Raw genomic sequence first — 25,873 nt, forward strand, 5'->3', positions numbered from 1 at the left:
CAACTTACCTAAAATAACATTTAGGGTGAGAAATTACTTCTTGAAACCAGTCTCTTTAAGATCTTAAGCTTAGTATGTGTGTTTTGTTTTATTTGCTCAATAATCTGCTTTGTTCCGTTTGCTATCCCTTATAATCACTTAAAATCTGCCTTTTATAGTTAATAAATTTGTTTTGTTAATTATTAAACCCAGTTTGTGCAATTTCTAACTCGGGGGGCAAGAAATTGTGCGTCTCTCTCTTCACATTGACGGAGAGGATGAATTTTTGTGAGCTTGCGCCAGGCAGATCTTTCTATACAGCGCAAGACAATCTTATTCTGGGTTTATTCCCCAAAAGGGGTATACACATGAGTGCTGGATGAATCCTCTCACACAGAGCTGACTTCAGAGTGTGCGTGTGTGAGAGAGACAGACAGACAAAGAGGCCGGACCGCCTAATTCGGCAAAGCAGGGAGAGGGAATCCAGGCTGGTGGAGCAGAAGGGACTCAGTGAAACCCCAGTACACCAGGTGGCATCCCAGAAAGGGGGGTGGGGAGGGGAGGATCCAACTCATCATACCCTGTTATAATCTTGGCCTTCACAACATCGTCTAGCAAAGAGCTCCACAGGTTGACTGTGTTGTATGAAGAAATACTTCGTTTTAATTGTTTTATTCATTTAAATATTAAATGAATAGTGCTGCCTATTCATTTAATTTGGTGGTCCCCTAGTTCTTGTGGTATGAGGAGTAAATAACACTTCCTTATTTACTTTCTCCATGCAAACAGGGAAACACACTCCTAGCTCACAGTGTAGATGTAGCCTCTGTTTAACTGAGCATGTACACCAACATATGCAGGATATACAATTTTTCCACTTGCAATGACTTACCATATTAAAAAATAGATGAACATGAAAAGATTGCAGGAGGTGTTCAGTAAGACTATTTCAGCTATGCTAATTGGAACTAAGCTTTCCACTTCCTCCACCAATGTTTGTAATTGGTTGTTATCTCGTGAAATACCACAGGAAAACCAATTTCCTTTCTAACACCTTCAGTATCAGTGTGTCATTTTCAGTTTTCTAAAATTAATGAGAACTTATTACCGTATACAGAATGAACTGACATTATTTGTATTCTAAAGTACATCTTGGGTGATAAGTGGTATTATATTATTTCTTCCCCCCCCCCCCCCGCCATGCATATTGAGAATTGTGTATTTTAACGACATTTGTTGTTTTGTGCTGGCAAGTCTCAATTTAAAGAAATCCCTGAGCTCAGTAATAGACTGGGGATACTATTTCATAGACTATCAAGGCAGATTCCATGCTCCACTCAACATTCTGTATTGAATGCAGATAGTCACAGCGTTGAATGCATTACATCTGCAGCAAGATTCCATCAGCACTTCCATTTAGTTCCCTCAGCCCTCTTTTAAAGAGCTTATAAATTCTACGTCATCTATTTTAGGGTGCATTTTATGTACCTGTGATCAGTTCAGGAGAAATTTGTCCATACGTACGTGTATGTGGGGCATCATTTTCATTTTAAAAAGTTTCAGATGAGTTACTGCACATACTATTTATTTGATGTGAGCTTGTTTTAATATGAAGTCTTAGAACATTCTCATTATCGGTTTTATGCCACCCAAAGGCGTGCTTGGCATTTCATACCAGACATGGAATGAACAAGTCCCCACTAGAAAGAATTTATCTTAATGTGCCAATACCTCAATTACCTTTACTGTTTTTGACGACTGAAAACCTGCTACAATGCATTGTAAGTAATTTATATTAACATTACCTATGTATGAATGCATAGCAAATGGTACGTTCTCTTATGTCACAGTGAATCCATATTATGCACTTCCATGGTATTTCACAATTGCTCCAAAGTACTAGTTTTTGTGTTTGTGACCAGAAGTTTAATGGACTCATGAGACATTGTAACAACTCCAGAACTCCTACTGCATGTTATGTATTAGTTATGTACAAGATTGGGCTAGCTACTGTACAAATATACAGTAAGACTTCTACAATACATGAATTCATAGACTAATGTTACAAAATAAATACACAAACTACTCCTGCCATATGCTTAGACACCTAGATTAACAAAACAAAAAATAAACACTTGATTTAAAAAGGGGACACTGAATATATTTAACATATAATACACTAGCAGAATTTCCCTCTGGATTTTAAAAGAAGGTTAAGGTAGAAATAACTTCAGACTCACTAGCATAAGGGAGCCATCTTCGGAAGGAGAGATCCCATGCACTAACTGTTTCTCCTAGGTTTGTTTTGCATCAGTACTCTGCCTAAATACATTACGTCTAGACACTGGCCTTCTGCTACCTACATGTCAAGCCCAATACCTATGAAAAAACTGTTTTGCAGAAAAAAAACATTACTTTTACTGCCAATGATGAGACCCCACAGATTGAAATAAACTCTATTTGAATATGAAGCACAGTGAAAAAGTGGTACACCAATTTGTGGTGTTTTAGAAAACACAGGCCTGAAGCAGTAAGACTTAGTGGTGTAGAAGATGACAGACCACAGCTATGTGAAAGCAGGAATAACCCAAAGACTGGGATCCTGTGATCTAGTGATGTTATATTTGTTTTTCTCAGTTGAATGTTGGAACCATGAGGACTCAATGATTCAATTTCTTTTCTAGAATGACTATTGTTCATGTCTCTCACTGCAGAAATTGGCAGTTTATTTAACATAGAGGACACGGCCATCACAAACGTCATCTAGTGGAGTTATGCTGTGTTCTAGTTTTCCTTAAGGAGCTACTAGAATTATTTTAAAACTATGCTAAGCCTTTAATGCATTCTATTTTATGCACTTGGTTTTAAGCTGCTTCTTAAAAGAGAGTGTTCTGATAGACAATTGCATGTATTATCTTTTCAGTAAAGGCCTACAGCTGAGGGGGAAGACAGCCCAACTTAAAGAGCTGCTCAGAGGATTAGGGCTCAACTGTATTAACAAGAGAAGAATTCCTAGCCTCTTATTCTAGATTAGGAATCAGCAAGACAGAAATGTTAGTTCATATTTTCCATCTTTTCTGAAGCTTTTCTGCAAGGTACCTATAGTCTGTGGATGAGAGAAAATTCTCTCTAAAATAAAGCAAACAGTAAAAATTTGGAGTCTAAAGCTAATCCACATAGGAACTACCATAACAGGTCAAACCAATGGTCCATCTAGTTTGGAATCCCATCTTTGACAATGGTGGCTAGTACCTGACACTTCACAGGAAGATCCACAATTGACCACTACGGAATTTCTTGCAAATATCTTTCTAACCCGCTTAACAGTAATTGGTTGGCTCCATATGCTGAAGCATGAGGATTTGCTTTTGGTACAAGAGTCAAAGGACAAATTGCAGACCTAAGGACCCTCTGAAACAGAAAAAATTCTCCATATTTCCCAGCAACACCAGTATGGTTTGCCAAAGCAGGACTGGAAGTAGAACCGCCTAGCACTTGTCTTAATGCATCATGTAGTGTAGCAGATAAGAGCTACAGAAAGTTTATTGGAGTGCACACACAGTACTCAACATTTTTCTATCTCTCTTCCCTCCCCCCCGCCATACTAATTCATTTCATGTTACTAATCTACTTAGTTGAGTGTACATGTAGCAAGTTAAGGAAAAAGTGTCTAGAAAATAAGTTTGTTTACTAGGTCACTTTTAAGGACACAGTGGTCACTTTCCCCCTTTAATAGTTAGTTTCCAATGGGAATGGATTTTACAAGAACTTCACTAAAGGCTTGATTTTTGTCTATTACTAATATTGACTGGTAGACAAAACTAAGGCTGTGGACTTTTATATAAATCAGTATGATTCATTGTGGTCATTCACAAAGAAATTAGCTGCCGTCTTCTTAAAATGTATTTTAAGAACAACAGCGAATAGTGATATAGTGAAACATTTTAAATCTAATATTTTAATAATCACTGCACTGCAAGAAAAAAAACCAACATGTGGAACAAATGCATTTCAATTCCATTCTGTACTGCACTACAAAGTCAACAGCTTGATCCTTCTCCCACAGAAGTAGTAGTTTACTTTAGTGAGCGCAGGACTAAGCCTTTATTCTTTGTTCATTAAATACATTTCTAGCTAGCTGTCTAATTATTGGGGGAGGGGAGGAATAGCAGACCTTAAAATCTTCAGTTTCTAATAGTGGTTTACACTGGTCTTCACTGAACTGGAATGGTTAGTGCTAGATTAAGTACTTAAAATAGATTAAAAATCTAATTTATGTACTGTTAAATCTTCTTGAGCTTTTCAGATCAGATTCAAGGGAAAAAAAAAAGTCTGTTCCTAGGCTCAGAGAAAAGTTTATGAGCCTCATGTTAAAACAGTCCAGTGTTCAGCTTTGGAAAAAGGTATATTCAAAAAGCTATTAACTGAAATATTTCACAGCTGAATGTTTAAAGAACCAGAAATAGGAAAAAAGTCTGTGGACTATTAAAAATAATTTAAAGAAGTTTTCCTGTTTAATACGTGAGAAAGAAATAAAGATTGATTGTTGGAACATAATCTGTTATTTGAGAACTGCTCTTCACTGTTTTGCAGCTGAGGACAGTGGTATGATCCACTATGATCCAACACTTTTTCCTTTACTGGAAAATTGTTCCATCACGATTTTTTTGTCATGTCTAGAAGCTTTTTCCACTTGTCACTAGGAAGAATATACAGAATGCTTTTGATAAAAGGAAGTACATGTTTCAGGTTTATGAGGCCTCAAAGCTGTTCACAAAGCAGAAAAAGAGTATCTGATGCATGCTGCAAGCTCTTGTGGCAATGTTCCCTGTTTACGAATGGTTGTTTTCTAGCTAAAAGCAGAACAATTCCACTGGTATTGCAGATTGGCAAATTAAGTAGATCAAGTGAATGAAAGCAGAAATCTAAATGTACTCATGTTTATAAATGTTTGTTTATATTCAGATTTGCATCATTTTAACTAGAGGTATGATTTTACACAGACTTAATTAAAGCAACGCAGAAGACTGGGGGGACACATTTATTTATTAAATTGATTAGGAGTAGGTTTAAACTAACGCTGATTTAAGAATAGCATTTCAGGTAAGTGTTCTCATGGAATTTGTACTGGTTTAGCTAAAACAGTGTTTAATTAAAAGGGTGGCAAGTTCGTACACAAAAAAGGCTTTAAGAAAGCAAGCCAAGTGCTTACATGACAATTGCATCGTTTTGGATATTTCTTAAAAACAAAAGAACTGTAATCTTAGAGATATCTTAGTATTATAGTAGTAGTTTGCTGTTCTGTTGTAGTTGTGTTGGTCCCAGGAAATATGAGACACAACGTGGGTAAAGTAATAACTTTTAATGGACCACTTTCTGTTGGGGGAAGAGAGCTTTCGAGCGGCACAGAGGTCACCTGAAGAACAGCTCTGTTTAGCTCGAAAGCTTGTCTTCTCTTCCCCCAACAGAAGGTGGTTCATTAAAAGCTATTACCTCACCCACTTTGTCTCTATTATAACATTTTACATTTACCATAGATAACACATTTTGTACCCAACTAAAGTGTATTTAATGTCCATCAATCATATATTTTTGGAATATATCCCGTGTCATTTAAATAGCCATAACAAAACAGAAGAGAAACTACTTACTGGTTGCATAGCTCTGGCTGTCTAACTAAATTTTGAATGAATTCATTCAGTCCTGCTCTTCTCTGTTTAATAAAATCTGGGGAGGAGGGGAAAAGTGTAATTAGAAAGAATCATTCAATGAATTCATGGCAAAACAAGTTTTTAATTTTGCATTTTTATACTACTTTAATGGAAGTTAGTTAACAGAAAAAAAAGCGTCTGAATATAACTGGGCTTACACATGAGGATTTTGTATAGAAAAAAATATGAAAATGGGAAAGAATAGGAGCTCCAGTCTCTAACTTTTTCATTATTTTATATATTTTAAAAAGCAAAAATGTACTCAACCCAATAGATCTGAACTGCACCTGCGCATGCGACAAGAATTCAAAGTGTGCAGTCACAATGGCCTAGATTTTGTATTGGAGAGATACTGGTCCTGATCCTGCTAGCACTGAAGTCAGTGACAAAATTCTTATCGACTTCAATTGTGCAGTATCAAGCCCTTACTCCCAAGAGTATTCTTCTCATTCATACCAAAAGGGCCACTCTAGTGAGCACTCACCCCTGTAAGTAAAGGTTGTACAATCCAATCCAACAGCTACAGAACTACTCTACCAGCAGGCATCAACATGTAACCATTACCAAAGATATTTTAAAATCTTTATTTCTCTCTCCACTTTTGATGTAGTTTGTTTACTTTGGTTCTGTAGCAAGGAAAGGCCCTACTACGGGACTGCAGTCCTTGTTAGATCGATTTAAACTTAATTCTGTGCAAGCAAGATAGATTAAATCCCAAATAAAGAACAAAATAAAGGAATAATAACCAAGTCACAGTTTACCTGGATCAAAATTGTCTCCAAATATTCTTTTAGCTGGAATCTTCAGGTTCATAGTGGGAAATTGTTTCTTCAGCTAAAAAACAAACACCATATTCATATTTAGATATTTGGACTCCTATAAATAATTGCTTGATGTAGGCATATTTTACTCTCAATTTGCAGAAAGTTTGAACTTCAGACTACTAGCATCACTTTGTGTGTCCTCAATATTGTCTTTGTTGGGATTAGTACAAAGGGGAGTGTGGAGACAGAAGGCTGATCTGCATATAAACAAATTGTCTAGGCCCCATTTAACCAGTGTGTTACAATTTGTAACCTGGTTAGGAGACAAGTTCAACCTTGTTGTAAGCAGGGCTTTTGGCGTCTATGGTTATTAGAAATGTTCTTTATTACATTGCCTCCTCTGGCCCAGTTTGCTTTTTTTCTCTCCTCCCCTCCTCCCAAAGAAGCTGTCTTCTGGCTAGGAATACAGGTATTGACAACCTCAGTGGATAAGTCTATGATGAGTCCAATGCATTTCCAAACACCTACAACCTTCCAGGGATTGGATGCTGTCACTGCAGCAGACAGACCTATTCAAAGAAGAGACTGGCTTGTGAGAGTGAATCTTTGCCCAAATCCAAGTACAACTACAATGACCTAACAACAAAACAAAAATTCCACGCACTCAGTGTTGCAGAATAATCTGGTAGAAGAAAACTCCATGTTCACTCTCAGACTTTTCTTAGTCACTCCTCCTTGTATATGTATAGCCTGAAAGTCAGGATCCAGGTTTACACCACAGCAAAGCAATCTCTAGGACTGTTCTTAACTTCGGAGTAAGGAGCCCCTAGGCATGATAGCTGAAATTCAGACACTTTGCCCTAGCTATTGAGAAGCAAAGTAATCCACCAATAAAGGATGCACAATGGTAACATGCCTTTGAGAGGCACGGAGTGAACTTATTTGAAAAAAGTGCATCCAGAGAGGATTTCAGATACAGAATTTATTCTTACTATGTAGGAGGCCAAACAATAGAGGGAATAGGAAGGTAAACTAAGGAGTTTATAATAATATGGTAGAAATCTTAGTAGAGATAAAGACACTAACATCTTCCAATTCATTCTCCTTGATCTCCACAAAGTCCGTGTGTTTAAAAGTCACAATTTTTAGATGGTGGAAGGAGCAGCAGATACATCTCTCTCTATTTTGGAGACTATTTCTTCTCCTCCGATTTAAGAGCTGGTGGTCACTTTCTCCAGTTACCCCATAAGCAAGTTTCAATATCAACTCCATTTGGCATAGCAAGTTCTTCCTTAACATGCTATTCACTTTGCAGAGTCCTTTGGAATGTCCAGCTCCGTCCCTTCTTTTCAGGAGTAAAGAAGAGAAATTGGGGCAGATGTCCCTTTTCACCTGGCTAATTTCTCTAAGAACCTCCACTTGCATTAGAAAGGCTGGGGCCGACTGCACTTCATGACAGCAGTGACGTTATCTGACAATCCAGATGTGTGGGCTATATGATGCCTAATCAGCATTCTTCAGCCACTGAAGAGGCTTTCTTTCTCCCTTGACCCCATGGGTAGTCTAAGAGGTTTGCCAAGTACAACATATGGGATCCCAGTCAGACTTCAGTCACCTAGGTAAAACAAGGTGTGTGGACAGAGCAGAGAAGAGTGCATGTCACCAAGGGTGTCAGAGAGGGTGGTTTCAGAAGCTGATAGGGGGTTTGGCTCACAACACATATATCTGACGGGCTGTGGGGGGTTAGTTCCTCTTGTAAGATCAGGAGGCAGTGACTTTAGGTGAGTACATACTAGGAAGGAGTGCAGACAATAGGGTCCCCAGAAGCGCATTGCCCTGGATGACAACAAAATTGGCACATGCCTAGGACTGGCCCTGCTTGCTCTCCTCTAAGCGTGTACAGTAGTAGCAGCCTCTGCCAGCAACGAACCCAAGAGGTCCACTGAATTTCCATGAATCTGCAGCTGCAAAGTCTTATTTTAGCTGGATAAAGTCTTTCCCTACAGGAAATCATGACACCTCTTAACTGACTTCCAAGTATTTTAAGAAACAAATTTTTCAAAGGTTGCAGAGTAGCAGCTGTGTTAGTCTGTATTCGCAAAAAGAAAAGGAGTACTAGTGGCACCTTAGAGACTAAACAATTATCTATACACTAGTTTCCTTTATTTCATTGCAAAATAAATTCTAAAGTGATTACTTTTAAAAAAAAAAAACAAAGACAAATGGATTTCAAATATCCACCACACACATACTTATTCAATAATATCCACACCCCCAAAAAAACCCAAACCACACACCTCTAAATCCTATTAAAGTTGAAACTAGTGAAAAACAGTCTCTGATGGTTTAATGTGGAACACGACTATACACTATGAAGGAATGAATTCAAACCACAATACAGCAAACAAGCATTCCTTTGTGTGATTTTAGCGTGACTCTTTAGAATGCATCTTACTCACTGTGTTGTACAATTTATCAAACTCAGCATATCGCCTGAAGACAAACCACTCATTTCTACCAATGGAGACCAATACTTTGTAAACCTGTGGGAACACAAAGGCAGAGTAAATGCCAACAATCTGTTTCAGAAAAGCCATCTGTTTTGTTTTTTGGGGGGTGGGGGGGGCCTTATATGTGTATGTATGTACATACAAACATATTTCTCACTAAGCTACCTGTTTCTTATTACAACTTCATATAAACAACAACCCAAGATTAACAAATCCTGCTTTCTGTAAGCTGCAAAATGCTCATTTGTTTTAAAGTGGAGCCTTAAACATCAGTAAAACTACTATATAAACTCCATAAGATTAATACACATTCAGTAGAAGCATCTTGCTACTAGATACTAAAACACTAATACAGGTCCACTTTGTGGGGGAGAGTGGGGAATGAGGAAAGCCTCCAAAGCCTCGAGTCCAATGCAAGGGTGCAAGAATGAAAGTGGCCTCATTCTACAGAAATTTAATCAGGTCTTTATAAGTTAAGAATATAAACAAACTGAATCTATACATTTGTTTTAAAAGCAAATACTAAGGAAGCAAGCCTTCATAGTACTGTTAGCCCCCAAAAAAGCACATGGTTATCACTGAAGATCATCCTGACCCAAGCTTTTGTTGAGTAGCATGTCTTGAAGAAAACAGGCAAGTGGGAGAAAGCTGTACATCCAGCATATAACTAATCACTTATCTGTAAGAGCAACCCCTCTGCAGATAGTTAGACTGCCTAAAAGTGTTTGTCAACTTTGTACAGTAATGATGCATCCTACAATCAAGTCTAGCAAAGAATCTATTTAAAAAAGAGTAGTGTTTGACACTCATGTTTCCAGAAAGGCACACACTCTAAACCTGTTTACATAACCATTCATTCTGCTTCAATCATGCTCAAACTGAAACCGCAGAATTAGACACCTCCCAAAGAGGAGAAGAGAGATGATGCACGCAGTTACTATTTATAGCTAAGTGATTCTTCTTCTGAAGTATCTATGGATTCGCACTTACACTGCTATGACTAATGAAAGCATATGAGTTAGTGTAATGGGCTATAAACACTCTCCTGCAAGTCAGGCAGGGAGGAGTTAGTTATTTTCCAAGGGAGCCAGGCAAAGCACCTTCTCCAGCCCAGAGAAGTTGGCTGGCCTGCCAGCTGGAAAAGGGAGGATCCCCATCTAGGCTCACGAAGGCACAGAAAAACAGGAAGGAAAAATTGCAAGACAGCTCTGAGAGAGAAGGAGGAAGCGCCCAGTCTCACTCCCCTCAGATGTGGTGCTGCTGTTGTAGCATGAAGATTCTAGAAAGTGGCTGCTTTACTCAAATCCAGGACTGCTCTTTGCTCCTGCCAACCCCAGGAAGGTAATCAAGTCAGGAGACTCTCAGACTAAGATGTAACCAGGAGCTCCAATGAAATTTACGTGAAGGATTATTCCTTCCCTCCCCCAGATTAGGGATAGAGAGAGCAGAGCCAGCAACTTCTGCATTAAGCTAGGGTGGTGGCATGAACCTGGGAAACAGATGGATTTAACCACGTCAGCTAGAACTACTCTTTTCCTTTGATTATCTGCAGCTGAAGTGAGACTGATCGGGCTCAGCCATCTGGGGAACCAAGATGAGACAAGTCTTAATTTACTATAAAGGGGCCAAAGCAGGGAAGCTGGTGTTTTGAAGGGACAGTATTCTTTTTCCTTTGTTTGCTGGTGTCTGCCACTAGACAGGGCCACCCTCTTATGGCTAAGCACAAAAATAATGGCTGGGCAAATGGATTGTCCAGGTCTCTTCCCATGAATCCTAATTTTTTAAATGGAGTACATGCAGATCTCTGTTCCCATTGGGATGAAATCAGAAGCTGACTTGAACATTACTTTTAAAATGAAAAGTCAAACTGCTTAGCAAGAATTATTAATCATGGGAGAAGAAACACACCAGGGACCCTCACCTATAAAGGACCCTGTTTTAGATTACTCCCTGACATCAGACCTGCAGTGGAGGCCTCTGACAGTCATAAAATCAGCCAGTCAAGGGTGGGCTGTTTCTTTTTCTTCTAAAAAGACATCTCCTGCCTTCCCGACTAAGGAAACAACTCCTGTATCTTACCACAAAAGCCAAAACACTCAAACTACAAATATGTGGTAGTTTAGCCTAGTGTTAAGCATTACCAACTAGTACCATCTTTTTACCTGGGGAGGACACCCCCACCATATTCTGCAGACATGCACTTTTGTCCACATTACTGGCAACTACACTGTTCAGTTCTTGTGGGGTGAATGGGAATAGAATGGAGTGGCATCCCTAAAGCTTAGGACTTTGAGACACTGTCCTCTCACCTTCTGGGTGTTCAAGCAGTTCAAGAAAAGAGACACATCTAAGTGCAAGAATCCTCCACATCTTTTTTATGGTTTTTACAATAATGCTTTCCTCATGGGTGTCTGTGCCTCCTTTTAGTAATCCCCTCCTGCAGACTCAAGAAGCAATGCCCAGGGGCTCCAGAGAGTCACTGCAATATGGGTTTGCAAGAGGAGAGAAAATAAATGCAGTATAATAGCCATAAAAATACTCTGGAGGATGCAGGTCTACTACTGAAATTATTACACCCATCACTTCTTGGCTGATAGCGTTATTAAATCCTAAAATATGACAAACCCACAAGCTTTGCTGTGAAAAAGTATAATTTGTCAGGCTGCTAATTAGTCCTTGATATCAAGTGGAAGAGGCCAAAACTGAGCACTATGCTTCTATAGGGAACATTCACCTGGTTAGACTGTGCCTACTGTCACCTCTTCTCTCTAAAATTTCCCCACTGTTGCTAATGTTGGTGCAGCTCCACAAGTAGGAGTGCCAGGGAAGACAGTACTCTAGACTACAGCTGATTTTCTGCCTAAAAAGTTCTACATGACCTGGTGCTTAAAACTCTGGGGACTGTCATTGCCTTGTGTGTTCTAGTGCTGTCACTGGTGAACTTACCATAGCAGGAAATTTCAGGACAAATGTCCAACCACTGACAAGTCTGTAAAGAATTAACATTTAGGCAGTACAATGTGCTAATTTTGCTGTAGGAAGATCAGAGACTTTCGAGAGAGCTACTTCGTTCAAACTCACAAAGTCGTATGAAATACACTTCCAACACATACCGACCCTCAGGCATTCTCAAACTTTAGCTCTTAAACTGCAAGTTAACCAAGCACTCTTTTTCTTTTCCCCATTTCCCCACTCCCCAAAACATAGTTACATTATGATATACTTGAATGTTTACATTGACTACATAAAGTAATATTCTTTGCCTTCTGAAGATAAAGAGAATAACTGTACTGTAGCCTGAAAACAGACATAAACCTTGCACTAGTTTTCACCAGTGAAACACCCTTGGATTTACTAATTCTCTAGAAAAATAGAACAAGCTAGTCAGCATCTCTCAGTTTCAGGAGGAAATTGCACAACAGGGCAATGAATCGGATCACATTTTTGAAAGAAAGCATTACGATGCATTCTTTATACCCTAACAGACATAGAAGCAAAGACAAAACCACCCAAAACCACTTTACTTCCTGTATTAAGAAAGATTCTTTGCCCCACTAAACAAAACAAACAAGTACTGCCTGCTACCAAATTAAAAAAAAAAAAAAAGCCTGCATGATTACAAAATGTGTCTATCAGGAGGCCAAAAGGAAAAAATGAGGGGAGGGGGGGGAACTTTCAAGAGCATGAGATTGAGAGAGAGAGAATGAATTACAAGTGATGAGTTTCCGTTAAAAGCACATAAAAACATTAAGAAAACAACTGTAAAGATGTAAAATGTGGAGTGTCTAAACTCAGGAGCTCACTTTTTCTTTTCATTTTTTTAAAATACACCTCACCCTTTGGGATTTTATGTTTTTTACAGAAAAGATATGGCAACATTTGGATCTGATATGCTAGGGCAAAAAAATCCCCCCGCCCCCACATTTATACACTAAATGCCAAATATGAAAAAAAAAAAAAAAATGCTGCAGTTTTGCTTAAAGGGATATCAAGAATTTGTAAACCAGAACTATATCTATAAAAAGTGACAAACTCTAGAATAAAAATCCTATTCTGCGTGAAGATTAATTGTGTAAAGCATTTTGTTCATTATGTCCAGTACATATCATTTGCATTTGAGCAAACACCAATTTCTGTCATCAGTGTGTGGAGAGCACAAAAATAGTCAGATATTTAAGATGTGTGCTAATGTACAAAACAAAGCACATACGTAGTCTGTCTAGAGAAATGCTAACATACTTACAGTAAACCTCTTTTTCTTCTCTCTATGTTCATCAGAGCTGGGAATGCTAACACTTGGGCAGCTTTCTTTGAGATCCATTTTTATGTACTCTTTGGGCAAGCTTGTGTCAAGTGACTCCACTCAATGTACAGCAAACAGAAGACAATCTCAGCGATACTGATCCAAAATGTGCAGCTTTTCTTGGAAAAATTTAAATTCCATCATGCAACCTTAAAATGTAATTAAAAGGTAAAATTAATACAGAAACATTGTTCATTTGCATGGTTAGAACTAGTTTGTGAGCTCTTTCTCTGGGCAGGGATCATAGCTTCCTATGCAGGTATACAGTACATACTGCAAAAATGCCTGATCCTGATAGGGGCCTTTGGACAGTGGGGACAACGGACACTGCTCATCTCTGCAACACACACTCAAACCCTGATCCTACCAGATGGTCTATGCTGGTGGGCTTTTGCCCCCTTACAGAGTCCCACTGACTTCAAAGGGGGCTCTGCATGGGTTCAAGGCCCCACAGCAAAACTAGCTTGCAGGATCAGGGCCGCAGCATGTAATGCATAATTTGGGACAACAGGGCGACAGGCAGATATTTATCATCAGAGTCAAGTTAGTTTTACTCAGCCATAAGAGTTGTATTGAGGTAGAAATAATTTATTCAAGATTATTTCTAAATATCTTCAGATGTACAAGTCTGTACCTCAGGGTACTGCATACCTGTCAGAACACACAGAGTATATTTAAGTATCACATCACAGGTGGAAAAGGAAAGATGATATGAGGAAAATCTTTCAAGTGAAGTTTAAAGGGACACAGTTAATTTTAAAAAGTCACTTCTGTCTGAACATTTACCTGCTGTTGTTACAAGTGAAGCATATGATGACACTAACTCACAGATTAGGGAGATTTCCCCCAGTTTTGCTTACTTTGTGCTTTTGACAGCACATTGTCTAGAGTTTCATCATTTCCCTGTACAGATGGTTAGTCAACCTCTCTTCATTTAGGGCTTTCACACAGCAGTGTGTGAAAGGGGGCATTTTAAAAGACAAGAAAATGAAAAAGTATACATACCAAAATAGGCCAGGGCCAGGTTAGAATTTAACTAGTTTTCTGAAGTTTAGATTTCAAGTTAATGGTGTCCTCTTTCACTCACCATCTTTGGGGCAGGGACAATTTTTTTGTTGTTGTGTGTGTCTACCACAAAGGAACCTAATCCCCAACTGAGGCCTCTAAATGTTGCCACAATACAAATACGAACTTTTAACTAGCACATAAGATGACCATAAAGAGATGCTCAAATTTAACAAAAAACCTCCTGTTCGGGAATGTATGGATATTTCAGTTTTAACTTTTTTTGTTTTGTTTATAAACCAAATACAGTTCAACCCTAAGGCACAAACAAAAAAATAGGTAACACTAAAATATGAGATGTCTAGCTTGTCTCATGTCTAACTCTACAAGGGGAAAGCTTTGAGGAGTGAAAAAGCTCAATATTTAAACTGCCATTTTCTCAAAATAGGTAAGCTGAATATGAACTGCATATTTCAGGGCAAGAATTTTAAAAAAATAAAATAAAAACAAGCCACCAACTAATTTGATGTAATACTGCTGTTACAGAGATACCCATGTTTGTGTTGGCAGAAGTGACAAAGCCCCTGGTATCCAATTGAAGAGATTTGTTTTTTAATATCCAACTAATAAATCTTAGATGGTTCTGGTTTACTTCTTATACTCAAAATCCAATCACCTTGATCTCTTCCAAATTTCCTCTAGTTTGTCCTCAGATTTGAGGAACTTGATCATTAATTATAATTTACAATTAAATGAAAGATAAATATTAATATGGTGAAATTATTAAAAATGCAGAAACAGCTATAATCACAATGAAATCAAGGTCATTATAGCTGTTCAGTGATAGTCAAATTTTGTTTTAAAAATTTGACTCCCATTTGCCTTAATGTTTGACTTTCCCATACTTACTGGTTACTCACATCAGACTAACAGTTTCCAAGTTTAATTCAGATACATTAATAAGTTACATATTTGAATTACATTATCTTGTACACATCAAATCAGCCAGGAACTTGTACCTTTGATGAGCCACTGTTAAAAAGCTGTGTTATACAGTTAACCATAATTACTCTTTTATAAAATTATATTTGGGTGCGTAACCTGTAAGAAGACTGGTCTCCTACTCCCCAAACCTAGTTTAAAAAATAAACTAAAAATGTTGCAGTTAAATATTATACGGCAGTCCTTCCCCATTCCACCAAATATGTATTATTTGGTACAGAAGCCCCCCTAAAGTCAATCAAAGTGGTATAATATTTTCAGTCATGTGTTTTACTAGGTATATGATTTACAAAATATTTACGCCCATTTATGGGGCTAGCAGTTACACGTATACTGCATTTTTCTCATATTGTTTACTTACCTATTTTCCTGGCCATCACATGTCGCACATTAGAGCGGCAAGCTTTTTGTGTCTTTCTTTCCCTCACTAACACCATCCTCTGAGCACCGTCAACCTCTCACAAATGGACACTGTGTCTAATCCTACAATGTTCCTGGAATTTTTGCATTCACCCTCATGTCAATTCCACTTAGGGCACGTAGGGTAAAGATACAGGCCATCGCTCTCACATTCTTTAGATTTCAGAGCCATAGCAGAATGACAGGACACGAAGAGTTGCAATAGTACTGAAGAAAAGGCATGGATTATAGTTCAGAGAGCAGGACTGCACAGATTTGATATACAGCTCATTTTCAAATGTAGAAAGTCCAAGAGTAGAGTCACCAAGTTTGATACAGGATGAATTTACTCATCTTGATCTGGTGAAAAAGAATGAGCAGCTACTGAAGACGTAAAAAAAACAATAAAAATATTTATACTGCAAGTTTCTTGGAGCTTTGCATGATGCAGTTTGCATTTGTTTCTCTGAGAAGACTATACTTACAACAGCGTTGTTGCAATGCAACGTTAAAATTAGGTGGTAAAATTGGAAAGAGCAATTGAAGCTTGCCTATGAAACTCCAGAAGGTGAAAGATGCAGTTTCTGTTCACCAGAAGCACTCAACTATCATAGTAACTCTTCAACTGTAACATACAGAAGAACTTCATTTCAAAAAGGTTTTTCAATTTTTCTTGATTTCCCATCCCTACAACACTGCAGATTAGCAGGTTTATTTGCTAATTTCAACAGTGCCTAGCACTATGGCAGCTAGGTGATACATCTAACCTGTGTTCCTTATTCTATCACTCATTAAAAAAGACAAACACAATCACACCAGACAAAGCAAGCATTGAAGTGTGCCTTTAAGGCCTTTGTAGGCTCTGGCAGACCACCAGAAAGGAGTGCATTTTAAATAGGCGCTGTCAGCTGAGAAAGGGAGCACTCTATTAGCAGTGGTAGAGTTATTAGAAACAAGTGACTTCCTGCTGTCCTCAACTCCCATGACAAGTAGAGGGAAAGACAAAAGTCTGACAACCAGACCATACATCTTGAATTGCACCTAAGTGTACATAGGAATCCACTGCAGATATGTCTCAACACCTGGCAACTCACAGCAGTCTAAAGACATTCAGCATCAACGGAAGCTTCCAAAGACCAGAAGGGGGGGAAGGTGCAGAAGACATTTGCACAGAGATGGGCAAAGCTTTTCCAAAGAACTTTTTTCACCGAAAAATACAGATTTAAGTTGCCCGAACATTTTGTGCACTAGTGTTGATTTAACAAACTGTTTTGGTTTAAATGAAAAAAAGAAAAAAAAAAAGTTTAGAGGAGGTTGAGATTCCCCCTTATAAAACTTTAGCCCAGTGGTTAATGGACTGGGAGACCCAGGTTTAAATCCCTTCTCGAGCAGGGACTTGAACCCAGGTTCTCACTTCCTAGGTGACTGCCCTAACCACCAGGCTACAGGGTATTCCAACGTGGGGGAAATCTCAGAGTTTCTTCTGTTGAAGCGGTTTCACTTTATATAAAATAATGAAATAGTCATTGGACTAGAGAGAGAATATGACTTACAGCCCTCTGTTTAGGGCTCCCCTTTGGGAGGGAGAACATCTAGGTTCCAGTCCCTACTTCAGTGACAATTTAAATTATTTACACAGAGGAACAGCTTCAAAAGGAGAGACTGAGAACAATTCATGGATAAATACCCTATAGCTTGAAGGTCAGGGCAGTCACCTGGGAAGCAAGGATTCAGACTCCAGAGCAAGGATTCAAACCCAGGTCTTCAATATCCCAGGTTAGTGCTCCAGCCACTAGGATAAAAGGTTGTAAGTGGTGGCAGCACCACCACCACGTTTTTTGTGAATCTAGCCTTTCATTTTCTTTGCTAAAGTAAAACAAGGTTAAATGCCCAAAAGTGAAATAAAGTTTAGTTTGACCTGAACAAAAATGACCCTGCTTTTCCCTGCTGAAAATCCCCAAAAAGTTTGATGGTACAACCTGAACTTTTTTAAAAAATATATTTTTAGGAACTGCCAGTCAAATGAAAATAGTCAGTTATTTGCACAGCTCTCTGTTGTGAGGTTTGCATTAGAGAATAATGGGGCACAGTCTCCTTGGCAGTTTCAGATGAAAGATCATCAAAAGCAAATATCTATATCTGTCACAAGAGCTGCAACGGATCCATGAATCATTCTGACAAAACTCAAGAATACACGCTGGTTAGGTAGTGAGACACCCGTTTGTCCACTGCCATTGTCTTTTACCAAAAAGCATGCCTTTCATTCTTTTCTGGGTTGAACTATATAGCCATTTCAATTTTATCCAGATCCCTGTCTCTCTCAGGAACCGTGAATGCAAGGAGAACAGAACGTGGATGTTACAAAAAGCAGGCAGACAGCTGACTATCCCCATACATATACACCATTGCAGTACAATACATTTGAAAATCTCCTCAAGTGACCTACTATAAAAACTGAGCAAGATGGATCACTAACAGTACATCCTCACAATTTCAATTCCATATTAGGATCTGAATCCTGACCGACAGGAATCCAAGAAGTCTTTTCAATCTACCACTGAAGTTGGCTCATCTCGACCTTCTTGATAAACTTCCTTAAAACTGGAAGCTTTGTGAGAGGATAGTAACTAGTGGAGTTTTAATGTCCAAATATGGTTCCACAAGCAAGCTCCTAACCACTTGTCAACTGTGGCTAGCTGCTTGCACTTTTGGAGGGAGGAATTAAAAAAGCCTCACCCTTGCCCCCTACCCAATGACCCTCCCACTGACTTTAATCCTTCACCATGGACAAGACCCCTCTGAAGAGTAGCTGGATGATATTCTAAGCACCCCCAAAAAGCCCTGTAAATGAAAGGTAGGTGAAAGCCAGCCCCCTCATATTCTAATACTTTTCCATGGTGATTGGAAACTTGGCCCAAACTGTACTATGAAAGGCCTCTCAAGTTTTGTATCTAATAAAAGAGAAACATTTTAGTCTAACTATTTTAACTATTATATTACAACAGCACCCAGAGGACCCAATCAGGATAACAGTCCCATTGTGCAGGATGCTTTACAGACACACAGCAAGAAAAAGAAGTCCCCGTCCCTCAAAAGCTAAAACTGGATTAGACAGCTTATGTGTACTGCCCATGCTGGCTGTACAGCTACAATTAATAACCAAACAGCATGCCTCCACTGACAATACTGCTGGTGTTCCCACACAGTAAAGGAAGGGTACCATCTTCCTTTCAGCACTTTGAGCAATAGGAGGAAGCAGACAGGGAGGTGGAGGACAGGTGAAAATAAGAGGACTTTTCCAAATGTATTTGGAAAAGAGTCAGCAAGAAAAGAATTTGGCATGTACCTTTTAAGAGGGTAATATAAACAAATGACCACAAGGTGAAAGACATTTGGTGGCTACACTAACCTTGCACCTCTGGAGAGCTGGGTCCAAATCCAGGGCTGGGTTAAAAGTGAAATCAAGATCTGGCAAGCTCCAGCTGAGACGGATTCTGGTGCAGGAGAGACCTGCAAGAAATAACGCTGGATAAATAGGAGATATTTCAATTATTTGTCATGGTTAAGAGTTAAAAATAGGTTTTGTGTTCTCTCTTTAGATTTGGCCATAGTATCAGTTTCAGTACATCAGGATAGGATAATCACAGGAAGAAGAGAGCCAGGAACTGTCAGAGGTCATGAGGCTTAAAAAGTGTATTAAATTTGTCCATCGCTAGCCTAAACCCTAACAAAGCTACATGAATTTCAAAAGGGACCCAAGTCTGCTTTGATTTGTTGAATGACTAACTTGAAACCTGAATTATTTTGAAATAGACCACCCTTTAATACCATGTACATTTTAGTTTTACGGACCTTTTTGGGTACGTTTTAAAGAGGGTTTTCAACTCTCCTGCTGATGTTTACAAAAATCTGCCTAGCAAAGGAGAGTGCAGAGCACTTCCCTACATGCCTGGGCCCACCCCTCCTCAGCTCTTCACGCATTCCTGCTGGTTGCCATTTTCATTCTGCTGCCATTAGTGGTAAATGCCCTAGGGAGTAGCTTGCACTTGGAGCTCCTTCAGGTAAGAGATAATGAAAGCAATGCTAGTTCATAAGACAGGAAATGCAACATTGGCCTTCTGCAAAAATGATAAAACTGAATGAAGACAAACTGCTGTCAAACTGAAAAAAAGAAGAGTGTGGATTGTGTCCCCCGCACACACACCTTAACCTGTAAGAGTGCTGCTGTAAAAACAAAACAACCCCCTACCCCACCACCAACACCACCACCAGAGGGGAAATCATCACTCTGCAATAATCTGGTCTAGTGAAATGTAACTCTTTTGTTATTTTCCCTATGGGAAAGGAAGAGGACAGAGATGAGTGAGAAAGGTTAAAGAAGAATGGAGAGGAACAGGGATAGGGGATAATTTCTTACTTTCCATCCCCTATCTCAGTCTCACTGGGGAGAAAGAATAAGGGAGACATTTTCTATTTATAATCCCACTGAAGAGTATACCTCCCCTACGACAGCAACACTTATTTTATCTGTCCTGGCACAACCACTGTTATATGTGAAATTTCAACATTTGTACCTCAGGTTGGCTCTGTCAGGATTCTTGTTTATTGCAAGACAAAATTCTGAGAACTACAGGCTCCACCACTGTTAAAAATGAATGTAGTGTGGATCATTATTAACAACTGAGCATGCATTCAGCAAGCTCCTAGATCTGCCCTAAGAACAGCTCTCTAGAATTGTTAGTGAAGACTTCTTATTTACCCACATCTAGTCCTTAATGATTAATCTCTAGCCATATCCAGAGAATCTGGACTAAGGGATACAACAACTGCAAATGCATTAAATGATTAGTCTCAGTGATGAACTATGCGCAGTAAAGTCAGTTCGCACTGATCATATGCCAACACTTACGTTTTCTGGATTGCTTCCTCAACTTTCCTGTGCAGCAGCTCCAATTAATTTAGGCAAAAATTTTCAAAATTTGGGTGCCTAAGGACAAGCTCATAAATATGGACTGAAAGTTTTGGCTATAGTGCCTTGAGCTGCCTCTGACAGATCTTACGGTAAAGCCTATCCAACTTCCTTTACTCCAACCACTTGTAGGGTGTCCAATTCTGCTTCAGCAGGCAGTCAGGCTTCTGTAAACATAGACCAGAGAGTTGTTATCCCCTTTTTGACTCCATGAACATACACCCAGTCACATCACTGGGAGAGGCAGGATAGTCTAGAACAGTAGTCTCCAAACTTTTTGGCTCACGCACCCCGAGGGTGAAGACCAGAAGACCCGCCGCAGGCAAGCCACCGACAGAACAGGGCTGGAAGACCCGCTGCAGGGGAACACCAGCCGTGGACATGCAGAGCTTCCGCCAAAGAAAAAAAAAAGGTGGAGTGCCATCCAGTGGTGCTCCTGCTGCCGCGCACCCCCTGGGTGCATCTCGCACACCCCAGTTTGGAGACCACTGGTTTAGAATAATGAATATGGGATTGGGCGTCAGATCATCGTAAGCTCCAATTCTGGCTGGGTTACTGGCTTTGTGTGTGTATTTGGACAAGTCACTTTACTACTCTGTCTCCAGTTCCCATCTGTAAAATCACAGAGATGTAGGGCTGGAAGAGAAGTCAGGTCATCTAGTCTAGTCCCTGCGCTGAGGCAGGACCAGGTATACCTCCTAGACCACTGAGAACACTGACCTATTTAAGGAGGGTGTTGCAATATTTGTGAAGAGCTCTATAAAAGTATACACCAAAATTTCATAACCAACAGGGTAAGAGATCTAGAAAATGGAATGTCTCCAGAACAAAAAGCTGATGGGATATGCAGCATCAAATCTAAGCCTACTCTTGAAATGTAGGTATCCCTAATTCTGCAGAAGTCAATGGAACAGTTAATACTGCCAAATTCCAACAATGACAAGGGGTGAATATATTCGAGAAAGCTTGTCTCTCTAGCCAATAGTAGTTGGTCCAAAAGATATTACCTCACCCCTTGTAACTCTAATATCCTGAGACCAATACAGCTACAACAAAATTCCAAGAATGTAACATGGTTAAGTAGAACAGATTCTAAGGCAAACCAAGAAGAGAAATAAGAAACTTACAGCAACACAGTACTGTGGGCCCAATTCACCCATACCCAACCATTTGGGTAGTCACACCAGCGCAAAGTATTACCAAACTCAGAATGATAGTTTTTTATACCCACTCTACACTGATCCAAATGTCTATAGGGCAATGGTGAATCAATAGTCTTTCCTCACAGAGAATAAGGTCACAATAGATGGCTAAAAAAAAAAAAAAAAATTTAAGACTATAGAAAGCATCTATTTTATGCCTATAATACAAGTTGGTGTCACAATTTCTAATGTGGCAAGGTTGTGATTTATAGTGAATGGTACTTATGCAAGCTATGCATCAATTAGATGCCACACATTAAGGCTCCCATCAAGCAGGATATAGCTGAGGTAATTTATACAGATTTAAAGAAAGTATCAAAGAAGTAAAAATAGCAAACCTTTACTGCTGCATACAAATTAAACTTGAAAAAAAAAAAAAAAAAAAACCAACAACCTGATCTAACACAAGTCTTCCATATTACATTCTTTTTTTAAAGTAATACAAAAGCCAGTTTTGAAAATAAATACAAACACTGCAGACACAAAAAGTTAATATAAAAACACTGAAAATATTAAAATTGTAATAAGCCTACAAGAAAAGTTCCAGTTAAAAAGAGTTAATGGCATTCCTTCTTTAGTTCCAAAAGGATCTTTAAGAAAATAGTTACAGGGAATTATGTGATCTCCTCTACATTTGAATTTTCTTGTTTTTATTAACTCCTGTTACAAGTTTTTAAGATGTATTTTATTAAATTCTCTCATTTAGAGTAGTAAATAGCAGTCACCTGAAAGATCAGATTAATGTTCTGGTGAGAACTATATAAAAAACAAAACAAAAAAACAAACAAACCAACCAACCTATATTTAGGTACTCATGAGACCAGAACAGTTTCACTGAAGTTCTTCTAGTCTATCAGATAAATGGCATTTTCAGTTTAAACATGAAACATGACACAACAGCCCCTCTAAACCCAAACTTAGGTATCTCAGTGTATAATCATGTTAAGTTTATCTTCACTGAAAGCTATGAAGCACCTGACTGCATGAAAAATGGAGCTAGTGAATTATCTGTGAAATTCCTAGGAGTTGGATGGTTGTTGGGAGAAGCACAAAGGTCTTAAAACTGCAGACAGAGGTAAATAGTGTGTTGTAATAAGTTTAGCAAGTGATAATAAAAACCTCAAAAATAGAGACGTGGGTGACAAACCACATTCCATGTTGATGAGTTATGGCATGTTCAGAACCAGAGAACAGAAGGGTATCTTTTGGAGGTGTAGAGGGAGAATTTACCAGCTTCCCCTAACATTTGTATGAAAATAAGTTTAAAAAAAACCTCTAGTGTTCACTGCAGCAAATCTTCAAATATTAATACTTTATAATTTTGTATTAATGGACTTGAATTACATTCCCCCAGGAGACCCAAATTCATATAAACCAATAAAAGGATGGGGGAGGGGGTGCCAAGTATTTTTTTTTTTTTTTTTTAAGAAGGCGCTTTAATGGAGTTCAAACACATCAACTCCAGTACAACTGTTGGTCTTTCCCCTATAGTTGTAACTTTTCCACAAAACGAGCAGTTTAAAGCCATAAGCAATTTTGTACAAGACACAAAAATCTCCTGAAGATGGAGTTTTATATCATTACACAGGAGGTGGCTGCACCTTTTCCCCATGCCAGGGACTCAGACAGAAGAGAAGCGTACCTACTGAATGGCAGTCCCATTCCCACCCTCAAGACCTCGCAGCAGGGTTTGGGAAATTCATTGCATCTTGTTACAAGGTGAAGAAATGACATTGATCTGCTCACCTTAAACTGAAAGAAAAGGAGCACTTGTGGCACCTTAGAGACTAACCAATTTATTTGAGCATAAGCTTTCGTGAGCTACAGCTTACTTCATCGGATGCACACTGTGGAAAATACAGAAGATGTTTTTATACACACAGACCATGAAAAAATGGGTGTTTATCACTACAAAAGGTTTTCTCTCCCCCCACCCCACCCTCCTGCTGGTAACAGCTTATCTAAAGTGATCACTCTCCTTACAATGTGTATGATAACCTGGATTTGTGCTGGAAATGGCCCACCTTGATTATCTCCTCCCCCCCGCCCCACAAAGCTTTAGATAAGCTATTACCAACAGGAGAGTGGGTTTTGTGGGTTTTATAAAAACATCTTCTGTATTTTCCACAGTATGAATCCGATGAAGTGAGCTGTAGCTCACGAAAGCTTATGCTCAAATAAATTGGTTAGTCTCTAAGGTGCCACAAGTACTCCTTTTCTTTTTGCGAATACAGACTGACATAGCTGTTACTCTGAAACCTAGATAAACTGAAGTATTTTCTGAATAATTTCACTTTAGGAATGGAGCTCCTCTTCTACCTCCATCCCCCTTAACCCTGGGAGCCCCAAAGGAGCACCTAAACAGAGTACATGGCTCCAAAACCCTTCTCTCTTACACCATGCACCCAAAACTGTAGCAAAGACACAGACACTTGACAGCTTGCAAGACGAAGGTCTCAGCTTCCTCTCCCTAGGCATGCCAATCTGGAGAGCTCTGTAAGCAAGTTGTGTACACACCCTGGAACTCTTCCAACAACGACTGCAGGGCAATGAGAGGAACTGTCCCCTTTCTGATCATCACACAAAACAGATTTCAGAGTAGCAGCCGTGTTCTCAGCTGTTCGTGCTCTCTCAGCCAGAGCAGCTCGCACTCCCTATATCACAGGACACTGGAAGACCAGAAGGAGAGCTCAATGAAAAGCACCACACACTCCTACATAGAATTCAGCCCAGGGCTCAACAATACTAACCTCAGGGTGCAAATACCCCTATCCAGAGTCAGACCTTTCAAGACCTTGGACCAAACCCTAAAGAGACAAGCCACCGCCCACTGGGGACGGCAGATCAGAAACCACAGCGAAGGGTCTCCACAACAGCAAACCAGCCAGCAGACTGGCGCTGAACGCGCACCACTGCGCCCGCAGACGAGAGCGCGAAGGCAGCGCGGGAGGAGCGCCCCGGCCCTACGGCTGGGTCAGGCGCGTCTCCTGCCCTGGAACCCAGCACACTGCGAGACACACGGACTCGGACTGCGAGCCGCGCATCGCCCGCCTGCCGGAGGGAGCGGAGGGGAAGGCGCTCCTCGGGCGGGGACGCAGGGGCATTAGTGGTGTTTTAACGGGAAGAAAAAAAAAAACAAGTGGGCACAACCCCCCGAGGGCGGCAGAGATCCCCGGGCTGAACCCCACCCTCTGCAGCATCTGCTGGGACCGGAGCAAGCCGCTGCCTGCCAGCCTGTCGGGCCACTACCGCGCTGGGCGGGGCTGGAGTTAGCCCCCTCTCCGTCCCTGGGCGGCGGCAGGGTGGGCGACCGGGCGTAGCCCCAGCCAGCCAGCCGGGCGCAACAGCCCCGAACCCAGGCCAGCGCTTCCCCACGCACCTGGCTCCCCCGCGGGGCCCCGCAGCCCGCCGCTTTCCCGGCCCACATGCCGTGGCCCCGCCAATCCGGGCCGGCGGCGCCAGGTGGCCGCGCCAGGTGGGGGGGGGCGGGGCGGGGCGCCGGCAGAGCTATTGGGAAGGGGGGTCGCAGGCCTCGGCTGGGGGCTGCCCGCTCCCCGGTGCGCTGGGCAGACCTACCCCACCCACAGCCTGCGCCGCCCCGCGGAGCTCTTCCCGGTTGCTTCCCCAGCAGGCACTGCCGAGCCGCGTGGCCGCTCTGGGCGGCCGGTGCTCCCCCCCTCCGCCAGCCCGGGAGAGTAGCAACATTTCCCCCACCTCGAGGCATTGGCCCCGGGCCTACGCCATCCCCGTGACTCGTTCCCGTAGGGCGATGCTTTCCCTTACGCTGCCAGCTGTAGCGAACGGCTCCCCCCGCGGGCGTCTCCCCGCTTTTACCTTGCAGCGCACGCGGCTCCCTGCCTGCGCCAGCCAGGCCAGTACTAGCCCCGCTCTCCGACCGCTACGCTGCGAGTTGTTCTACCTCCGGAGCAGGTGGCTTAGGAGCAGCGCGAGCAAGGCGCTCCTGCAACTTTGTGGAGCAAGGGGAGAAGAGCTCTGCTAGGAAACTGTACTCGTTAGGACAGCCTTGGC

At 40.6% G+C, this 25,873-nt stretch overlaps 1 protein-coding gene across 13 annotated transcripts in view; it reads right to left on the reverse strand.

Annotated features, from left to right (window-relative positions):
• LOC102941738 (serine/threonine-protein kinase Sgk3) overlaps positions 1 to 25,873 on the reverse strand; it is an 84,385-nt gene that overhangs the window by 23,552 nt on the left and 34,960 nt on the right. For 4 of the 13 annotated variants that reach the window (XM_037892493.2, XM_027828512.3, XM_043539554.1 and 1 more), the window contains exons 2-6: positions 19,083 to 19,183; positions 13,208 to 13,416; positions 8,914 to 8,997; positions 6,452 to 6,524; positions 5,631 to 5,706 (exon numbers count right to left, since the gene is read on the reverse strand). In XM_037892493.2, the coding sequence (XP_037748421.1) occupies positions 5,631 to 5,706; positions 6,452 to 6,524; positions 8,914 to 8,997; positions 13,208 to 13,285 (311 nt within the window). In that variant the 5' untranslated portion in view covers positions 13,286 to 13,416; positions 19,083 to 19,183. Of the gene's footprint in view, positions 1 to 5,630; positions 5,707 to 6,451; positions 6,525 to 7,540; positions 8,070 to 8,913; positions 8,998 to 11,273; positions 11,411 to 13,207; positions 13,417 to 19,082; positions 19,184 to 20,582; positions 20,810 to 24,594; positions 24,786 to 25,032; positions 25,166 to 25,558; positions 25,638 to 25,873 lie in introns of those variants that run through there. The other 9 variants (XM_037892495.2, XM_043539555.1, XM_043539553.1 and 6 more) reach the window with 9 other exon arrangements.

The sequence above is a fragment of the Chelonia mydas genome, chromosome 2 (genome assembly GCF_015237465.2).
Source record: "Chelonia mydas isolate rCheMyd1 chromosome 2, rCheMyd1.pri.v2, whole genome shotgun sequence".
Lineage (NCBI taxonomy): Eukaryota > Metazoa > Chordata > Testudines > Cheloniidae > Chelonia > Chelonia mydas.